The sequence below is a fragment of the Nanorana parkeri genome, unplaced genomic scaffold (assembly GCF_000935625.1).
Source record: "Nanorana parkeri isolate BGI_ZX_2015 unplaced genomic scaffold, ASM93562v1 scaffold1480, whole genome shotgun sequence".
Taxonomy (NCBI): domain Eukaryota; kingdom Metazoa; phylum Chordata; class Amphibia; order Anura; family Dicroglossidae; genus Nanorana; species Nanorana parkeri.
Genome location: NW_017307748.1, coordinates 127,519 through 148,666, shown reverse-complemented (window position 1 = coordinate 148,666; position 21,148 = coordinate 127,519). Strand labels below are relative to the sequence as shown.

General features: G+C 44.0%; 1 protein-coding gene across 1 annotated transcript in view; it reads right to left on the bottom strand.

The window, feature by feature from the left end:
• Window positions 1–21,148, bottom strand: part of BMP1 (bone morphogenetic protein 1) — a 93,407-nt gene that overhangs the window by 59,645 nt on the left and 12,614 nt on the right. Inside the window, exons 2-3 of the mRNA XM_018570225.1 lie at window positions 16,544–16,636; window positions 13,975–13,977 (exon numbers count right to left, since the gene is read on the bottom strand). Coding sequence (XP_018425727.1) covers window positions 13,975–13,977; window positions 16,544–16,636 — 96 coding nt within the window. The remainder of the gene's footprint in view (window positions 1–13,974; window positions 13,978–16,543; window positions 16,637–21,148) is intronic.

Sequence of the window (21,148 nt, the reverse complement as noted above, 5' to 3'; positions counted from 1 at the left end):
ATATATAAATAATCTACTCTATCAAAAACTAAACTAAAAAAAAATAGACCCTTTTTTACCATTTCTGTACAGATGAAATTCCACTCATATATTTTGCCTTACCATCAACAATTATAGCCTTGGGGAGATTATACATATCTGTTTCTTCTCTTGTCCTCCTCTTACAGTGCTGATTCAGGACACAAATTTCTGTCTGTCAGCACTATCTCTTTTCTACGTCTTCTTCATAATGAACACACTTAAAGATAATCCTTTTTGGCAGGAATTCTCCCTCCCTTTATGAGCCATGGCTGTCTGTCAGGCATCTCTCAATCCTCTTTATTACATGTATATGACCTGTAGCTGGTGAATCGGTATGTAGTAAAGAACTTGTTCAGAGAGCACAAAACTGGGGTGCCCAATACAGTGCTTTGAGGATCTCTTGAATTAGGACCTACGTTCCACTCGATGCGAGTGCTACGAGAAGGTTTTGCTGAAGAAGTCATGCTACGCAGGACAAAGCAACAGGTTTGCTTAAAGTGTACATCCAGGCATTACCCAAATTTACCAACAACCCCCCCCCAAAAAAAACCTTTTACTACCCCCTGTGACATCAGGGAGTCATCATTAGGTTCGAACAATTCTTGCAATGGCAGCTGCTGGGACGTCAGTTTCTGTTGACCATGGCACACCCCCAGAACTATAATCTTCCAAGAGCCCATTTCCTACCCACACTGCATGCGCAAAATACACCCATCATTTTAGGAAACTGGACAACAATAACCTCCCAGAAGAAGTTCTACCCTTTCCCAATTCCAACTAAAGCCAATGGAAACATTTTAGCTAGAGTTCCACATTAAAGATTTTGCACGGTTCATTGGAAGTCAAATATGAATGCCAAAATTTGTACAGTCACAGTGAGAGCCACTTGAGGATTTCATTTTTGGAGGTACTGCTTTTGGACATGCATAGTGGCGGTCATCAGAACAAAGTAGTCTTTATAGATACAATGACTAGAGTCTCTACCTCCACCTTATAGAAAGCAAATAAGCATTTCTGTCACCTTAGAGTTGGGATGTGTGCGAGAGATTATCCTAATTTTACTTCCTTCATTATAAAATTATATTACTCTGACATTGTTCCTTGAGTTTATATATATATCTATCCACAAAAAACTCTTCTGCCACAATCAGCTTCATAATAAAATGTATGTATTTATCAATTGTGCAACATTGCTTTACTCTAAAATACATTTCATATGTATGAGGGAATCATATTGGAAGCCAAAACTACTGAAAAATGCACACGAGGATGCATGGCAACATGAGCTACCACCGAGCACATTGCTGTATGGTGGTATGACCCCCTAAAGCCCATGTAGTCCTAATATGCAAATTGTCGTTTTGTTTCTTGAGCTCCTACTTGGCCCCACCGCTTCATTGCCTACTACAGCTCCACCCTTGTGATGGACAGCCTTACTGACCAATGGTGAGGAACAGACGGAGGGAAGGCATGGTGCCAATACAGGAATCTCTCAGAATGCAAATTGGTAAACTACCACTGTTGGGTTGTTTATTAAGGTGAAGGTTCTAGGGCTGTCATCTTCGTCCTCCAAGCACTACTTGCTTATCCCCCTACATATAGGAAGCATGTCAAGTATCAGGCACATTCTTGTTTGAGGTTGTTGACCTTGTTTTAGGTTGGTGGCCTCTAAGCGGTAAATTGAAGATGTTGCTGCATGTTGAAAAAAAACAAGCTTGCAATGGCAGCTCTCATACTTCTATTCTACGAAGGTCCAGGCCGGTGTAAAAGACATAATAACTCGATATTAACATATTAAAAAGGAACATTTTTAATGCAATGAGTAGTAGTAAGTTCTAGATTCGGCTTGATATCAGCCTCTTGTAATCTTTTGTACAGTTGCACTTAGACTGCGAGAGTGAGAGGCAGCACTGGATGCCAATCAGGTGGACCTCATGAGGACAAGGAACATGCTGGTAGGAGTAGAGAGAGTAGGCAGAGGGAAGATCTCATCAGTCCATGGCTGGTCCTTCATTGTCCAATCAATAGGCCGGTGGTGCGGAGATGACAACACTGTATCTCTAATTGTCGCAGAGAAAGTGGTGTCACCCCCCTGGTGAGTGAGAGGCAGCACTGGATGCCAATCAGGTGGACCTCATGAGGACAAGGAACATGCTGGTAGGAGTAGAGAGAGTAGGCCGAGGGAAGATCTCATGAGTCCATGTCCATGGCTGGTCCTTCATTGTCCAATCAATAGGCCGGTGGTGCGGAGATGACAACACTGTATCTCTATTTGTCGCAGAGAAAGTGGTGTCACCCACCTGGCTTTGTTGTCTGGCAAAACTGAATAACTCTCAGGACCGGATTGACAGAAATGCAAATCCTTTGGCAGGTAAAACAACTGCCATGTAAGCATTCTATCGGTGTATTTAGCTTAGCATTCAGCCTTAATAACCTGAAGCTGCTCATGGCCTTGGCTCTCTTACATGGTATGAGACACCACTAGATGCCAACTACTCATGGCTGCCTGCAGATAACTGAACACACTTTAAGCTGTGAACTGGTAACCAACCAAACTTCATCCAAGAAAGTAAAAAACGACTTGCAAGAAAGAATGTTGGCAATATTACTTATACATTCCAAATCAATTACTAAGCTAACATCAAACAAGGAGACGGAACATCGAAGTGCTGAATTTTATACCAATATTTCTTATCCCTTTTGTAGCCCATTCCTCGATATCTGGCAACACCAGCTTTCTGTATAAAAAAAAACACGAACTTAAAAAAAAAAAAAAAAAAAAAGTTCTCCTGTTTTTGTTAACTTTGAACATCTCCATCTCTCCCATTTTTGCATCACAGTACCCTCAAATACCCGGGTGACGGCAACACAAGGAACAGGCCCGGGGATTAAATACTAAGCATTGTCTTGAGGCCCAGTACAAGCGCATGAACTGAACCTCACATAATTCAGGTTTAGGTTGCCGGGCAACCGTGCAGTATCCATCGTGCACTCCTTTGCAGCTTACATCAGGCGCAGTCTTGTAATGGCCTAAGCAAACAGTTGTCCCTCCTTTGTACATGTTAGTCATAGCCTGTGTTCAATGTCCCGGCCGTATTAAATGGCAGCCACACACAATGCCGAATCCCAGACAATATCTGCCAAACGGTGTGCAAATAAGACTGAGCACACACATGACGTGGGATTTTACAACGTTGTGAGCTTTGGCTGAATGGTATACAAAATGAAGACTTCATACAATTTAAAATGTAGGAACTGAATGGAAGAGAGCTCAAGGTACAGTGGGGAAAATAATGATTTGATCCCCTGCAGATTTTGTACGTTTGCCCACTTACAAAGATATGAAAGGTCTATCATTTTGATCATAGGTGTATTTTAAATGATAAGAGACAGAATATCAACTAAAAAGCCAGTAAAAAACACATGATACAATTTGTATAAATGGAGTTGCAGTTCAGTGAGTAAAATAAGTATTTGATACCCTACCAACCAACAATAATTCTGGCTCCTCCCACAGACTGGTTATGTGGTACACAGATGAGTCCTGTCACTTTAAGAAGGTGCTCCTAACGACAACTCGTTATGTATATAAAAGACACCTGTCCACAGAATCTCTTTCTTCCATTCAAACCTCACCACCATGTGCAAGACCAAAGAGCTGTCAAAGGACGTTAGGGACAAGACTGTAGACCTGCACAAGGCTGGAATGGGCTACAAGACTTATCAGCAAGACGCTTGGTGAGAAGGAAAAAACTGTTGGAGTGATTATTCGCAAATGGAATGAATACAAAATAACCATCAATCGCCCTCGGTCTGGAGCTACATGCAAGATTTCGCCTCATGGGGTAAGGATGATCATGAGAAAAGTGAGGGAACATCCCAGAAGTACATGGGAGGAGCTTGTGAATGATCTCAAGGCAGTTGGGACCACAGTCACCAAACAAGCCATTGGTGACACAATACACCGCCATGGATTGATGATTGATGAGACCAAAATTGAGCTCTTTGGCATTAACTCGAATGGCCGTGTTTGGAGGAAGAAATATGCTGACTACGACAGTAAGAACACCATTCCTACAGTCAGGCACAGAAGTGTAAACATTATGCTTTGGGGTTGTTATGCTTTGTTTTTGTCATGCATTATGCTTTGCTAAAAGGTACAGGCCGACTTTGCCGCATTGAGGGACCAATGGACGGGACCATGTATTGTAAAATATTGGATGAGAACCTCCTGCCCTCAGCCAGAACACTGAAGATGGGTCGTGGATAACTATGGGGAAAAGCCATAATCCCATAGTTCTCCTTTAAGGTCATGGAGTCTCCACACCCTAATCCTATAGAAAATGTATGGAGGGAGTTGAAACTTCGAGTTGCCAAGCGACGGCCAAGAAACCTTAAGGATTTAGAGAAGATCTGTAAAGAAGAGTGGACCAAAATCCCTCCTGAGATGTGTGCAAACCTGGTAACCAACTACAAGAAACGTCTCACCTCTGTGCACGCCAACAAGAGTTTCTCCACCAAGTACTAAGTCATGTTTTGCTTGGGGATCAAATACTTATTTTACTCACTGAACTGCAACTCAATTTATAACATTTGTATCATGTGGTTTTTTTCTGGATTTTTAGTTGATATTCTGTCTCCATCATTTAAAATACACTTATGATAAAAAATTATAGACCTTTCATTTCTGTGTAAGTGGGCAAACTTAAAAAATCTGCAGGGGATCAAATCATTATTTTCCCACACTGTATGTGAGCAGCCTAAGCTTGAACAACAAGAAGATGATGACCCAAGAGAATTAGATTGGAAGCCCACCTTCAGCTTATTTAACCCCGGAATACTCCATTTGTAAAGCTTTAGTGAGGAAAATAATTAAAGAGAACCTGTCTTATTTAACCTGCAGAGCCCACAGGGACCTATGTTATGTTGGCAAAGAACAAATTCCTCATTGTCCATCCACCTGCCTTGAAGAAGATGTTTACTGGCTCCACTTATAGTCAGTAGAGGGCATGAAGAGTGATCATTCTGTGCTAGAATACAGGGCACTAAGTGATGTAACCATCCCGTACCCCCCACTCTTTGCTCTCCTAAAGGCACTGCATGGTGAAATGCTCAAGGGGAGGAAGGAATGAGTAGCAATAAATATGATTATTCTTCACTCTGCCAGGATTCCTCTACGCTGCCCCCCAAAAGCCGGTCACAAGCCCTCAAAGTCATCGCACAACAGTCCTGCATTGTCCATGAGGAATGCCAGGGCCTGCCCCTATGTAGGTTTTTCCTTGAACTTATCAAACATATAACAAACTACTTTTAATAATATATTTAGCAGACCAAAAGGGACCAGATAAGAGGCATTCATTGTTAGGGTTTACATACACTTTAAGAAATCTTGTTTGACGTGGACTACTGTTAGCCAGTGAGCTCCCATGCCACTGAAGGGGACCCAGCAGTAATAGAGAAGATGGGGCTCATCACACCGTCACACATGGATTACTGGATAGCTGTACTGGGGAAATATGAAGCCTTTACTAATCCCTCCTCCTGAACATGTTAGTTATCTGGCTATCGTACCGATTCAACGTCTTAAATATTTTAGAGTCACCGAAGCAGGACAGGACAGGCATAGTGATTAGGAACTCAATGCATGCAAGCGAATTACAATGTATCTGAACCGCTGAATACACATGGAATATATTTCAGCAGGGCTGTAGCTACCATGAGGCGAGTGAGGCACTCGCCTCAGGCGCAGCTGGGAGGGGGCGCAGTCAAGGCCGACCAGGCTGCGCCCCCTCGCCTCTGTTGATATGGCAAGCAGAGATCCTATCTAAATATTGGAGGATGAAAGATGAGAGGTCCTACCTAAATATTGGGAGGATGAAAGATCAGAGATCCTATCTAAATATTGGAGGAGGATGTAAGATCAGAGGTCCTACCTAAATATTGGAGGATGAAAGATCAGAGATCCTATCTAAATATTGGAGGATGTCAGAGAGGTCCTATCTAAATATTGGAGGATGAAAGATGAGAGATCCTACCTAAATATTTAGTTAAAATATAGATGGACAGCCCAAATATCAAGAGGAAGAACCACTAGACAATTCAAGATCCCATATCTCCTATAACTGGACCATGACACATTCCGAACTCTCCCAAACTCCTATAACAGGAACATGACATATACCGAACTCTCCCGAACTCCTATAACTGGACCATGACATATACCGAACTCTCCCGAACTCCTATAATGGGAACATGACATATACCGAACTCCTATAACTGGACCATGACACATACCGAACTCTCCCGAACCCCTATAATGGGAACATGACATATACCGAACTCTCCCGAACTCCTATAATGGGAACATGACATATACCGAATTCTCCCGAACTCCTATAATGGGAACATGACATATACCGAACTCTCCCGAACTCCTATAATGGGAACATGACATATACCAAACTCTCCCGAACTCCTATAACCGGAACATGACATATACCGAACTCTCCCGAACTCCTATAGCTGGACCATGACACATACCGAACTCTCCCGAACCCCTATAATGGGAACATGACATATACCGAACTCTGCCGAACTCCTATAACGGGAACATGACATATACCGAACTCTCCCGAACTTCTATAACCGGAACATGACATATACTGAACTCTCCCGAACTCCTATAACCGGAGACTGTTTTGTGCATCTTCAGCAAATTGTTTTTTTCTTTCCTTAGAAATGAACCCATTTTGATACTATGAGATGAAGTTTATGAATCCCGTTCCCTTTCTTCTATAATATTCGGTTATGTCTGCACAGTAGGAATATTTGTCCCTTTTGTATTTCCTGGTAGCCATGTCTGTCTTCAGCTGACATTGGAATGTTTACAGCGAGGCGGTGATGCATTTTATGAGACAGATTTACTATGAGATTTCATAAATCACCCCTCCCCTCCCCCACTGCTCACAAATAGCTCTATACTAACAAAAATATGCAGCCGAGCACTTATTGTGTGTGACTTTTGGAAAAAAAAAAAAAAAAAACCACACACACACTTTTTTTTGGAGATATATTTTGACTCCTTACAAGTTTATAATGCTTACCCACACTTCCTATCCTGGTGACACAAGCACCAAAAATATAAGAGCGTGGGTGTCACTGGGGCAGGAAGACACATCAATAAAAACCTGGCCAATTTTCTAACCCTTTTCTGCCCTAATAAATAAATGTGCCTCTGTTGGGGTCTTTGTCTGCATCAGATAAATATTCCATCACTTCCTGTCCTAGTGTCACCCTCCCGCCAGGACAGGAAGTGAGGGCAAAGCTCCCCAACTAGGCTACAGACAGCAGTAGAAACCTGACAGATGTTCCAACCCTTCTCCCCTACGTATGAAAGGGAACTTCTCTTATTTTCTCTATTTTGGTCTGTTAAATACACCAATGGAGGAGCTTTGTTCTGCGCTGGGGGTGGGTGTTATTAAAAGGACAAGCTTACTAAGGGGTCTATTTATAACCAACTGGAGGTACCATTGCCCTCAATGTTTGTTCTGTGTGAATAGGTGCAAAAACGAAAGTTCTTAGATATATTTTCTTTTCAAGACAAATGTATATAATGTAATACAGCATTTTGGCCACAATATGGCGCTGGGGAGCATAGGGGAAAAAAATGTGGGTTGAGTCCACTGTGCGCCAGCGGTGCCTTACGTTACTACAATGCAAGCCGACATTTATCTTTTTCTCTTCCTTTGACTTTAGTGAAATGTAAAAAACACATTTCCTTCATTCCTGGGCACCGCAGGGGGTGCGAAAGCGGACGGTGACTTCAGATGGAGCTAAACCATTGCTTTTGAGTCATTAACTGTGAACAAGTATGGAGATCAGGCAAGTCAAAAGTGGAAAATCCAGAACTGCAGAAGCAAAAAGGATCATCATTACCGTCCAGCAACTAAGTTCTGAGAAGTCAGAAGAAGCAGGCTTCATGTTTCTTTATATGACAGGTTCTCTTTAAAGTGATGCGTCATTGGGAATTAAAGCCATTTCAGATGCTGATTAAATCACTTACAATGGATGCCGCTCCTTCGCGTTTAAAAGTTTTAGCTTTATGCCAAATAAGCTGGTCCCCTGAGCACTGGCCCTGATATTCTGTTTTGGGTTGACTCCTTTCCCTTTCAGGGTCCTATGGGGCCACCCTTGTGTGTGCTAGTAAGCTATGTGTGTCTCTACCAACACAGAGACATGGCAAGGCAAGTCAGTCCTCTCCCTGCTCTCCTCTTCTCCTTCCTCCCTTCTCCAAGCCAGTAGATGGAGCTGCTAGAGACTGCTCTGTCCCTTGTGTGCTTGAATTGGACAGGAAGTTGAGGGAAGCTGAGCTAAGAGAGTTAGAGCTGTTCGGAAACTACGTTTTTGGGAATTGTTGGGCAATGTATATTTGTCTGATCTGGATTCATTATTGAAAAAAAAAGTTTACCACCACTTTAACCCCTTAGCGACCAGTGACGTCCATAGTATGTCACTGGCACCGGGCCCGTTTAAGCAAACTCCCGGTGGACTCTGTTTACAATCGTAAAGCCGGCTGTCGGCTTTACAGTAGAAGCGATTCTGGTGACTCAGCTGCCGCCAGATCCCTTCTACGGGCCAGTAAAGTGCCCGCTCCCCCCACCCCCTGTCATGTTTCCCCGAGCTCTGCTGCCCCTCCTACGGGCCCGGGACCGCCTTCTCTGGTGTCGGTGGGAAGGAGATAAAGCGAACGTCGGTTCACCGATCCCCTCCCCGTACTATGGGATCGGGAGCGACGCCTATTGCATCACTTCCGGTCCCTGAGCCATCAGTGCTGGGCTCCTGAAGCCTGCCATCTGCACCTCAATAGCTTATTTACAGTGTAAAGGTGACACTAGAGGTTTTTTGGACCCCCAGCATCACCTTAAAGAGTACCTGTCACCACCAATATGCTATCATATGGGCAGCTTGTAAGCCCCCCTATGTGATATCAGTTAAAGTAAGATAATAATAACAACAACAACAACAACAAAAAAACAGTTTTAAAAATAAATAATAAAATAAACGTAAAAATATAAAAAAATGTTAAAGTCCCCCGCCCCTTCAAGCACGCTCGTATTCATGTAAACATGCATCGTGTGCGCCTACGTACGTAAACGACGATCGCGCTACACATGTTGGGTATCGCCGCGCACGCCAGAGTGAGAGCAATATTTCTCGGGCTATTTCATATGCAAATCTATAAACTGATGATATGAAGGGGCTTTTAAAGTGTCGTCTTTGGACTTTTTGGGGTACTGAATTTTGTCGCCGTTTCACGGACGCACACAATTGTTAACCCTGGGCATGTTGGGTATCTATTTACTCGTCGTAACCTCATCTTTTATATTTTACAAAACAAATGGTATTATATTGTGTTTTTGGGGCACTAAATTTAACTTAAGTGCATTTTTCACAAAATTTTGGGATTCAACAATAAGTTGAGCTAATATCCTGCAACATAAAAATTTGCAACTGCCGCCATTTTATTCTACAGGGTCTCGGCTTTCAGAAAATATATCATATATAGATATATATAATATATTTTTTAATGAAGCCGCTGTGTGTGTTTCATTACAAGGCTCCATACTTTGTGGCATTTGCGGCTATGTTTAGGAAGATGTACTTTGGGAAGGTTTCTACCTGGGTGTGGTGTCAGCCGACAACACAAAAGTGTCTTTTAAAAACTATTTTAAGTGCTTTAAGCCTTTGAAGCCACAGAAGACTTAAATCCCATCTCCGGCCTCCTCTTCAGTCTTGTACTTTTGTAGCGGCTCCTCTCCTGGACTGACATGGCTTCCTCCGATATCACTGCACGCTGCGAGCTCCTTATAATGTGCATTAGAAGCTGCAAAGAAGACAGAGCCCGCCTCATTTCCTGGCTGGGGGACGTCCAGCATCATCTAGTGCTTCCCTCCCTGGACTGGCCCGCCCCTTTTCATTCATTGGATTTCAGTTCTTCCAATCATGGAGGCTCAGAATCACATGGGTCTGCATGCAAGTCAGTGCCACTCCTTCAGGCGGACATAGACCCATCAAGGCATTTTCATATTTGCATAACTACTCCCAGGAGCCAGCCCACTGCTTGCATCAGGTCTGAGAGCTCTTGAGAGGAAACCACAGAGACCCAGTGATGACATCATTGGGCCTATAATAAGGAATGTAATGACAATGGAAAGGTTTTATTCAATCATTTCATTAGCATGTTCATGAGGGAGGGAGAAGCATATGCAGGAGTTCATTCATCACAACACATGCTGAAATGGTATACCGAGCCAGGCATGGCCAGCTCAGTGCACACTGCCAATAAGAAGGTGGCCAGGTAGAGAAGAGTCCTTTATTACAGAAGAGACGCCCTTCTTTTATGGTCACATTTCCACTGTCGGTGCTCCCAGTGCTGGAAGGTAAACCGAAGTATTAAAAATGGCCACATGACCCTCCCCAGAAAAATGAGCCACCCTATAAAACCAGGATCAGCTTCACCGAGGCGGAATACACTGCGAGGAATCCACACCGGCCTACAAAGGGTTAAAGAAGATGAAATAAATGTGAATATACATGAAGGAGAATGGGAGGAAGGGAACACAGGAGTGGAAAAAGCCGAGCATAGAACGCAGGAATGCGGTGTAAGCAGAGATGGAGCGGGGTGAGATGCAGAGAGAGGACAAGTGTGGGATCAACATCTCAGACATTGCACATTTCTATTCACTGAGACTGCAGTGGGCAGTAAATATAAAACACATAGGAGGCGCACCGATATCGCTGCATACCCGAGCAGACACTGATATCGCCGTATACCCGAGCAGACACCGATATCGCCGTATACCCGAGCAGACACCGATATCGCCGTATACCCGAGCAGACACGGACATCGCCGTATACCCGAGAAGACGGGACGCACTCCTCCATTATTATACACGGATATCGCCGTATACCCGAGAAGACGGGACGCACTCCTCCATTATTATACACGGATATCGCCGTATACCCGAGCAGACACGGACATCGCCGTATACCCGAGAAGACACTGATAGCGCCGTATACCCGAGAAGACACGGACATCGCCGTATACCCGAGCAGACGGGCCGCACTCCTCCATTATTATACAGTGATAGGTCAGGCAGATGTCAGACAGCACTGATGGGTGACAGATAGCACTGGCCAGTGAGAGACAGCAGTGACTGGTCACAGACATCCCTGTATAATAGGAGCAGACAGGCCGCACTCCTTCTTATGCAGTGAGATCACAGACCGGTCAAAGACAGGGTAGATGAAGGATGAACATTGATATCTCCCGCCAACCACAAGGCTCAGTATATGGCGTCTATTCCTTCATTAAAGTGTACCTGTTGCCAAAACACAGAAATTGCATTTTTGAGGTGATGCCGCAACTCAGTTGAGTACTGTCTGCGATACTTTTTTTTTTTTATATTTGCACTAACAGCTAAAGCCAATCTCAGGGCAAAGAAAAAAAAATCAACTCTTCCAGTGGTGCTACCCTGGCACTACAAGGGTTAAAGCGGATCTTTTCCCATATCTTTGAAATAACAACAAAGGCACCTTAAGAAATGTTTAGTGATGGCAATCTACACACGCATACTTCTAGATAATAGTATACCGTATTTCTCTTTTCTTCCCTGTCCTCTCTCAGTGGCCATGTTTACTAAGGGCAGATTACTAGATCGCCCTTTTCTTCCTGGAACTCTGGCACATGTGACTAGGACATGTGACCATGCACATCATCATCTCAGGGGAGGATAATGCCTTTCCCTGAGATCTGGTGAGATTACAGATGAGATTTCGCAGCAATGCTCTGCTGATGTAATCTTCCCAGGATGCAACGCTTGGGCACAATTACATCACTTTTGCCAAAGAGCATGAGGAAGTAGAAAACAAGAAATTGTAAGTAAAATAAAACTATGTTTGTGTAGCTAATGAGTGTAAGATGATTTCATACCAGCATGCAGAGCTGCACGCTGATGTGATTTTTCAGCAAGGGGGTAAAGGTCCATTTTAAGTGCTCATCTTTGTCTAGACTCTAGAGGATGCAGTAAAGCACTTACCTAATCCCCGCTCCCCCATTGGTCAGTGCTCCCCCTTCTGCTTTGGCTGGTGGAATGTCACTCGGCATTCTCGCATGTAAAGCAGGTCTATGGAACTGGCATTAGACGTGATGATGTCAGTGGTCCCTAGAACACTGGGGCCCAGGAAAGAGGAGGCTGCGGGGACCGGTCTAACAGACTGGAGGGAGCCAGTGGGAGCGGGCATCAGGTAAGTAAATCTGCTTTTCCTCCAACCCCTAGAAAAAAAATCAGAACTTAACCCTTGCCAAGTGCACGGGTAACCCCACTGGAAGGGGACCTTTTTTTTTTGTTTGCCCGGAGGATGCCTTTAAATTTATAGGACAAGCTTTACAGGGTATATGTGCTATGTGTATATTGCATGGAATGTGGCCTGGCTACACTAAGAACCACAGACATCACTATAATGTCAGACGATCTGTTCACTAGGAACCAATGACATTAATCAGAGGTCTGTGACTTCAAAGTAGAACTGAAGCCCAAACTTCTTTTCAGTTTTGGATAGAGTAAGAGAGGGTTATAACCCCGTCAGCTTTTTTTGTTGCCATCTGTTTACCATTGGGGAGATTTCCCTTCACTTCCTGTCTGATAGCCACAACAGGAAGTGAGAGGAAATCTCTCCAGAGGGAAAATCCTTGTGGTCAGCAGAACTAGTGTCCCCATTGGAAGATTTCCCATCTATTCCTGTTCTGGTGACAACCCAAAATCTGAACTCTGGTAAAAGCAAATATTGTCCTCATCCAAGAGTCATGTGTATTCTTCTGGAATCTTGGTGAGCTTTGTGTATTTCTTCCAGATCTGTGCAGTAATCCAGTGTGAGGCTTGGAGCTTCCTGTAATAACTGGTCACTGCTGCTCTCTCTCCTTGTGCAGGGTGACTGGTCTCATCTCCGCCCCCTCCTGTAATAAAGACTGGTCACTGCCGCTCTCTCTCCTTGTGCAGGGTGACTGGTCTTGTCTCCACCCTCTCCTGTAATAAAGACTGGTCACTGCCGCTCTCTCTCCTTGTGCAGGGTGGTCACTGCTGCTCTCTCTTCTTGTGCAGGGTGGCTGGTCTGGTCTCCACCCCTCCTTTAGTTTTCTGTAGGCAGCCTGTAGTGGGTGGGCCCTGTTGGGTCCCTCCCACAGCTCTACTCACTGCATTTATGTTTGCAAAGGCATTTGGTGCACACAAAGTAGATGTATATCTGTTGTAGCTAATGAAAGTTCTTGTGTCTGGAGTTCAGCTTTAAACATACTGTATGATGGCATATTAAACAATGTATTATGTGCAATGAAGACGTTCTGGAAAAAGACAGACAAACATGGACATTCCCATTTGCATTCTGCCGGTATTGAAGAGGCATCCAAGCCTGCAAGTGATGTGTGCATGACTAGCTATCCCCAAATGTATTGTGCATGGTGACATGATCTGGCCCCTAGTTGTTTATATCACCTCCAGGGCACTAGGGCCGTAACTACATTATACTGTGAATATCTTAAGACCAGGCGTGGACAAAATAATATGGAATTCAGGGGCCAGTCTGTCCAATCCAGGAGCAATTTTTCTTTTTAGGCACCAGCTCCATTGACAACAACTAGAGAAAACCTCAATAGTTAGGGGCCGGCTGTCATTTTTAAGGAGCATTGGCGACCCGGCTCCTGGGATTTGCCCAGCCCTTCCTTTTGGATACAAGGCTATACAAGAATTTTATACTGCTAAAACAATATTTTGGTAAAAGAATTATGATGTCTTCTCCTGGGTACCAGCCAGAGGAACACAGGTGACATAATCATGACATCAATCCACTGAAATACAGATCTCTCAACCGACCGCCCGGTGCCCAACCACAGCCGACCAGCTGGTCCCAGTAAAAGCTCGCGTGTCAGACTTCCGAGAATCATTGAAAATGCCGACGTAGGCCGGAGTGTAGGTGTATGTGTAAATCTGTGGCATGACTAAGATGATTTCCATGGCTCCTTATCAAAACAGGAAGCCAATGATGAGCGCGTGGGGGAGAGGTATACAGAACGCAGAGAAAATATTAGTTACTCAGCAGAGGGAAAAAAAAAGGAAAACAAGGGTTATAGGTGAGCAAGATATGATAGGAAGGAAGAAAAAGTGAGGAATAGAAGGAAATAGGGAGCAGATTAAGCCTCATGTTCACAGAGGGTCCGGGGGAAATGAAAGCAGATATCAGCAAAGGTCTAAAAACGTTACCCCGAGTTTCACCTTATTATGTTTTGTTTTTGTCTACTCGCCATATAACTTTTTTTTTTATTGTTTATGTGCAGTCACATGACCTCTGATCCTTGTACGTGTCCCTTCAGTGAGGATGCGTGTGTGAGTCCATCACACAGGAAGTGACATGAGATAACATGTAACTACTGAAGGCCTCAATTTCTCATGACTCTTGGTTTTTATCTCAGAAGTTCTATTTCCACTTGGAATGGCTCCTTTTCCTGCTCTCCTCAATAAGTTCTAACCTCACAATTACCACCAGTCAGGTGGTCGCAGTATTTTCAGAAGCTGAAACCCCATGTGCTAATCTATATGCATCAAAAGAGAACTATGGAGTACGTGTTTTTCCACATAGTTCTCCTAAAGGTCACGTGAGAACATATACTAGCCTCCTCCCGTGACCCAAAGCTCAGTATATCGCGAGCTACAGCTTGCGGTATACTGAGACCACCGCAGTCGGGACGAATCCCGACAATGCTGTCGAGATCCACCCAGCTGCGTGAGTGACAGTGGGCTCTGCCTATCTAGAGGCAGAGCCAGCTGTGTCCGCCCCCTCCCTGTCTGTTCCTCTACTCACTGCTAGAGGATCGGGGAGGGGGGAATCCCTGCGGGAAGCGGTGACCAGCAGTCACCACTCTCTGCATGGAAATGATCGAGAAGTGAGCGAGCGGCGGTATGCGTTCCCTCACTTCCCGATCTATTGAGCCGACGTGTGACAGTTTCATTGTCACAGGTCGGCTAGAGCTATGAGGATGAGTGATTTTCACTTGCCTCATAGTTCTCCTTTAAACCATATTTAGGAGTACACAGAAGTACACAGCATCTCATCATTTGTTGCATGCTTAAAATTTTATTTTTGAAAAACTTGATTTAAGTGCAAGCTCCCACCATCAAATTCAGACACACAGAGAAGGACATTGATTATACACTGTTTATACAGCAGCAACGACGGGCCAACAACTGTACGTCGGCTTGAACTATGAGGATGAGTGATTTTCACTCACCTCATAGTTCTCCTTTAAAGTTTACCTACAGAATCCCACCAAGATCAGTAATATAATGTACACATGGTAAAGTCAGCAGATTTTTATTCATTTGTAACATTTAGTGAACTGAAAAAAATGTTCATTAAAAAAAAAATAAATAAAAAAAAAATCAGGAAATGTGGTTCCCTGGAAGTCCCTGAAAGCAGCCTCTCAACCATGGTTCAATGGAACCCTAGGGTTCATCAAGAGATTGCTAGGCACCCTTGAGCAATCAGCAATTTGTGACTTTCAGATAAGTAACCACTGGCACCAATGATCTTTTTAGCTATGTGTAAGGGGTCATTTTTCCCACCAATGTAAGGTGCATTAATACCACTTACCATCAATTTATGAAGCAATCTTCCGAATGACCACCAGCCTAAGGGGCATTCTTCCTACAGACCACCAATGTAAGGACAACTCTTCCCACAGACTACCACCCTTAAAGTGACTCTAAACTCAGGAGAACATTAAAAATACATTCAGATAGCTTAACTATTAACAAAAATGTATCTTATTTGTGTATCACTCGGCTGTAGATCCTCCAATCATCTCCGAATTGGTGCCGACACTGTCCTTCCTTCTGGAGGGGGGCTACTTTTGTTCCCCATGGTCCCTGTGTGTGTTGTAATGTACTCACCGCTCCAAGCTCGCTCCCGGGATGGACTACAATCTCAGTACAAATTAGTAAACTAAAGGTTAGATTATAGTCCATCTGGCCTTGTTCAACATCGTGTCTCCAACCAAACCTCTAGCAGTTTCTGACAGTCCTATCTAGCATTACATATACTGAACATTATGTTACCGTTTGATACTTTCGGGGGCCCCAGCTGCAGCCCCTAAACTTTGTAAGTTGGCAACGAATGGCCTGAGCTTACTGAAAATACCCATATAAATATATCTCATAGTTTGGATTTATTATTTCCATCTTTACATAGAAACACTTCTATTCCACTCCTGGAAATTTCCAAAAACTCAAAAAAGTTTGTTGGAAAAAAACAAACTAACAATATTGGGTATTGACTGTTTGAGTGTAGCCAACATGAGGGTGGAAGACAACATATGCAACAATCCTGGAGGGAGCATTTCCGAAGATGCACTCGTTTTCCTAATATGCAATATCATGTAAATTTACAGATCAAATCTACTATATAAATATACTATAGATTGTTCTGTTCCTTAAGTTCACAACCCGATCTATCTTGAAGAGGGCCAAATCTTCCTCGTCCAGAGCAATATCCCCAATAAAAGCAGCTAGGGAGAGAGAAAGCAAGCAGTTAGAAAGCATGTTGGGAATCCTAGATGTTCTCAGGTATTAAAAAAGCATTAAATATGAGATGGCAACATTGTTCTTTATATAGCATGCATCACCGATGTGGTCTTTAAAAAAAAAAAAACAGAAACAAAAAGTTTCAAAACATTGGCTCATGTTAAACAATAAAAAACATACAAAAACACAAAAATAACATACATAACACGCCATTCAAATTTTTCATTTATCCAGGTCATGGTATATGGGTATGCCTGACACTCATTGGCCCTGAAGAAGCTGGAGAAGCTACAAAATGTCTTCAAAATTAAAAGAACAAGTCCAGCTGAATGCGAGTTACTACTACTAGCTATAACATACACAATACAATCCAATGCGGGGAAGGAGAGACTTAATACTTGGAGGTGTCCAAATGTAAACCCATCTAACAAGCCCACCACCTGCACACATCTCCGGAAAACACAGTTCTTTGCACCACCCATGGCCATAGCTCATAGGTGCACATTTTGGGAAGAGAGAACAACTAGTTTGCAAGAGGCTGGAAAGAGACCATCTACGTCACACACAACAACGAGCCCCGAACATGGGTGTGGGCCTTCAACACCATCTGTCTTCCACATATCAAGCTGTTTTAAAGGAGAATTATGAGGCGAGTGATTTTCACTCAGCCTCATAATCTGAGCCGACCTGTGACAATGAAATTTGTAGTGCTGTCGCCCTCAGGAAGAAAATGTTTCTTTTTATTTTCTAACTTTAGAAAAGAGAATGAAATTTGGTTACCTTGGACAGCACCGTTTGTATGCAAGAGAGTACGGAAAAGATTACATTTTTGGGTTTTCTTTCTTTCTATGACCCCAATGGGAAAATGTTCCCTCACTTCCTGTCCCTGTGATGTTCGTACAGGAAATGGGGGGAGGAGAATCAAGGACAACAATGAAAACCTTTGGCAGAAATTCTAACATTTCCCATCTCTACCCAAAATGAAAATAAAAGTTTTGGATGAAGTAGGACTTTAAAGGGTCAGTACACCCAAAAGTGATATTTTAGTAATATCAAGTGCAGCCTGGGGTTTCGGATGTTCCCGGCCACCTGTGCTTGTTCCAGCCCCTCCTGTAGCATTATCCTCATGAAAAATGTATTCAAAATCCACCGAGAAGAGATGGAGCTCTCATTAATGGCCACAGCAGGTGTGCACACCTAGGATGTCTAGTGAGGAAATCTCACCAATGAAGACCTTGAGTGATATTAGTTGTCAGGTGGCTGGATGACCTGTGGTTATAAAAAGGCATGTGTGGGCCATGTCTGCACTCTGAGACAAGGCTTGTGTATGGGCCCATGACAGGACTTGTGTAGCTTGTAGTTATAATTATCAATGCAGTCTCCTAGACTCACAAAAAAACCCTATACACCACGTCCCACAAAATATATGGAATCCTGTTACCCCCTACATGTCCAAGACGCCCAACATACCTTGATAAGTGGGAGCAAGACTTTCACAAAACGCTCTCAGACTAACAAAAAATATACTCAAAATAAAGGGAATCATAGCAAAAGGAGTATTACATCCCTCCCAGAGTCCACAGATATAACCCATCCATCTGAGATCAACTGTTGGATAGGCCATCAAACCCTGGGCACATTTGGTGGTATTGCCCGATCATACAGATGTACCGGATGGAGATCTTGCAATTAATCGACTTCCATGTCAGCAAACTTTATTCCCCTACCTACACAAATTCAGTGGTTCCGCATCCTAAAAGGTTGCCAAAGGCTTAATACCTAGATATTGGATATCTGATAAACCTCCATCTATCCTAGTGGTTTGGAAAAAGCCACCATATTCACCTTATGGAAGAACTTACACACTGCTTTAGAGAAACCTACAACAAATATTACCAAATATGACCAGGTTGGCTCGAATTTAAATAGTCTTTTACGAATGCATCCTACATGAACTCCAACCTCCACACCCAACCTATCTCAGACCCAGACTACACCATAAAAGGGCCAAGAACATTCCATAAGAAACACTTCTGGCGCAACCTTTAATACACAGGAACAACCATAACCTTAGTGGCCTCATCAACGCAGGCAATGATATGTCGTCTTGCTGTTTGATGACTTCTTATACCGTCATGTAGCATTGTGCACACTGAGCTATCTCTCCTTCCCCTTCAATCACCTCTCTACTTCCCCATGTGTGCCCTGTAAGTGCGATGACCCCATCCTGGTTTATTATTATTATTCATATGTCTTATAAGTTGTTGGAAGCCTGGAAGTGGGGGTGTATATTAGGCAGCAAGTGAACGATTTGTCCCTGAAGTTCATGTGTTGGAAGAAGAAAAAATGGACAAGTGTGAGGATTTGAGTGACAAAACGCAGACAACAGAGACTCTGACAAGGGCCAAATTCTGTTGTCTAGACGACCGGGTCAGAGCAACTCCAAAACTGCAGCTCTTGTGGGATGTTCTTGCAGTGGTCAGGACCGACCAAAAGTGGTCCAAAGAAGGAAAAATGGAGAACTGGCGACAGGGTCATTGATGGCCAAGGTTTACTGATGCACGTGGAGAGCTAAGGCTGCCCGTGTAGTCCAATCCAATTGAAGAACTACTGTAGCTGAGATTGCTGAAAAATGTAATGGTGGTTCTGTTAGAAAGGTCTCTAAAACACACAGTACATGGTAGTTTTTTTGCATATGGGGCAGCATAGCCACAGACCGGTCAGGGTGCCCATGCTGACCCATGTCCACCACCAAAAGTGCCTACAATAGGCACGTAAACGGGATGGAAGAAGGTAATCTGGTCTGATGAATCACGTTTTCTTTTACATCATGTGGATTGCCGGGTGTGTGTGTCGCTTACCGGGGGAAGAGATGGCACCAGGATGCACTATGGGCAGAAGGCAATCCGGCAGAGGCAGTGCGATGCTTTGGGCAATGTTCTGCTGGGAAACCTTGGCCATTCATGTGGATGTTACTTTGATATGTACCACAGACCCAAGCATTATTGCTGACCATGTACACCCCCTCATGGAAACGCTATTCCCTGATGGCAGTTGCCTCTTTCAGCAGGATAATGCGCCCTGCCACACTGCAAAAATGGTTCAAGAATGGTTTGAGGAACACAACAATGAGTTTGAGGTGTTGACTTGGCTTCCAAATGCTCCAGATCTCAATCTAATCGATCATCTGTGGGATGTGCTGGACAAACAATCCGATCCATGGAGGCCGATCACCTCACAACATACAGGACTTAAAGGATCTGCTACTGACAGCTTGGTGCCAGATGCCACAGCATACCTTCAGAGGTCAAGTGGAGTCCATGCCACGATGGGTCAGGAAAAGGGGGACCTACTCTATAGAGAGAGAGCAATGATCTCTGAAACCTAATGACTTTCACTCATGATTCCTCACAGCCACAAATGTCTTCCTATATGATGGTCAGAGCACAAGCTGCATTCAGTCCGGGTCCTGTAGACGCTGACTGGCCAGTAAACCACGGACAGATGTACAGCCATCTGTATGCAGTGCTCATGTCCTGGAATGCTCCTGGAGCAGCATGACTTGCTCTGGTCAAGGTATCGGTGGCTGTTCTCATGGGAAAGGAAACTGCTTTTATTGCGTGCAGGAAAACATATTATTAAAAGGACAAATGTGCCGGTTTCCTGCCCCATTCTGAAGAGGACATGAGTGATCAAACTGCTGGTAGTTGTTTACCTTTGGCTCCCATCCTTGCCAGCTATGTAAACCAGAAATGAGCCGGCAGCTGGTAAAGTGGAACTTCAGCTACTTTTTAGTTTTGAATGGCGTATGAGTGGAAAGAATCTTTGCCAGGTATTTATTTCTAGCTCTGTCCCCAGTGGTGAGATTTCTCCCAACTTCCTGTCCCGGTGACTACATAGGAAATGCATAGGAACCTTTCCAACAGTGACCATAAAACCCTGACACGGGTTTACGTACCCTCCCCCCCCCACACACACACACACACACGGTACAAGGAATGTTTAACTGAACTGAATGTAATCACTGTGGAAGAAAAGGATATAAAAGAGGATCAATGGTTTGCCCAAAACCAAAATTGACTTACTTGGCCTCTTACTGCACATACCAGGGGTAGGCAACCTTGGCACTTCAGCTGCAAATCTCATCATGCATCTACCGCTGAGAGTCATGCCTGTGGCTGTCAGAGTGCTGCAATGCCTCATGGGACCAGTGGCGTTACAAGGGGGGGTGCGTCCCGCACTCGGGTGACACCATTGGAGGGGGTGACACCAAAAAAAACGACAGTCATTTTGGTGTCACCCCCTCTGAAAAGTCGAGCACTTTGTCATGGACCGAGAGCCCGACAGTTTCGGGAGAGAGGAAGGGGACTCGGCGGCATACCTCATCCCGCCGGGTGACTGTCCCATCCTCTCTCTGCCGGCGTCCATCACCAAGATGGCCGCTGGCAGGTATCAAAATGTCGCTGTGTGTGCACGATTACGTCATCGGGGTGTCA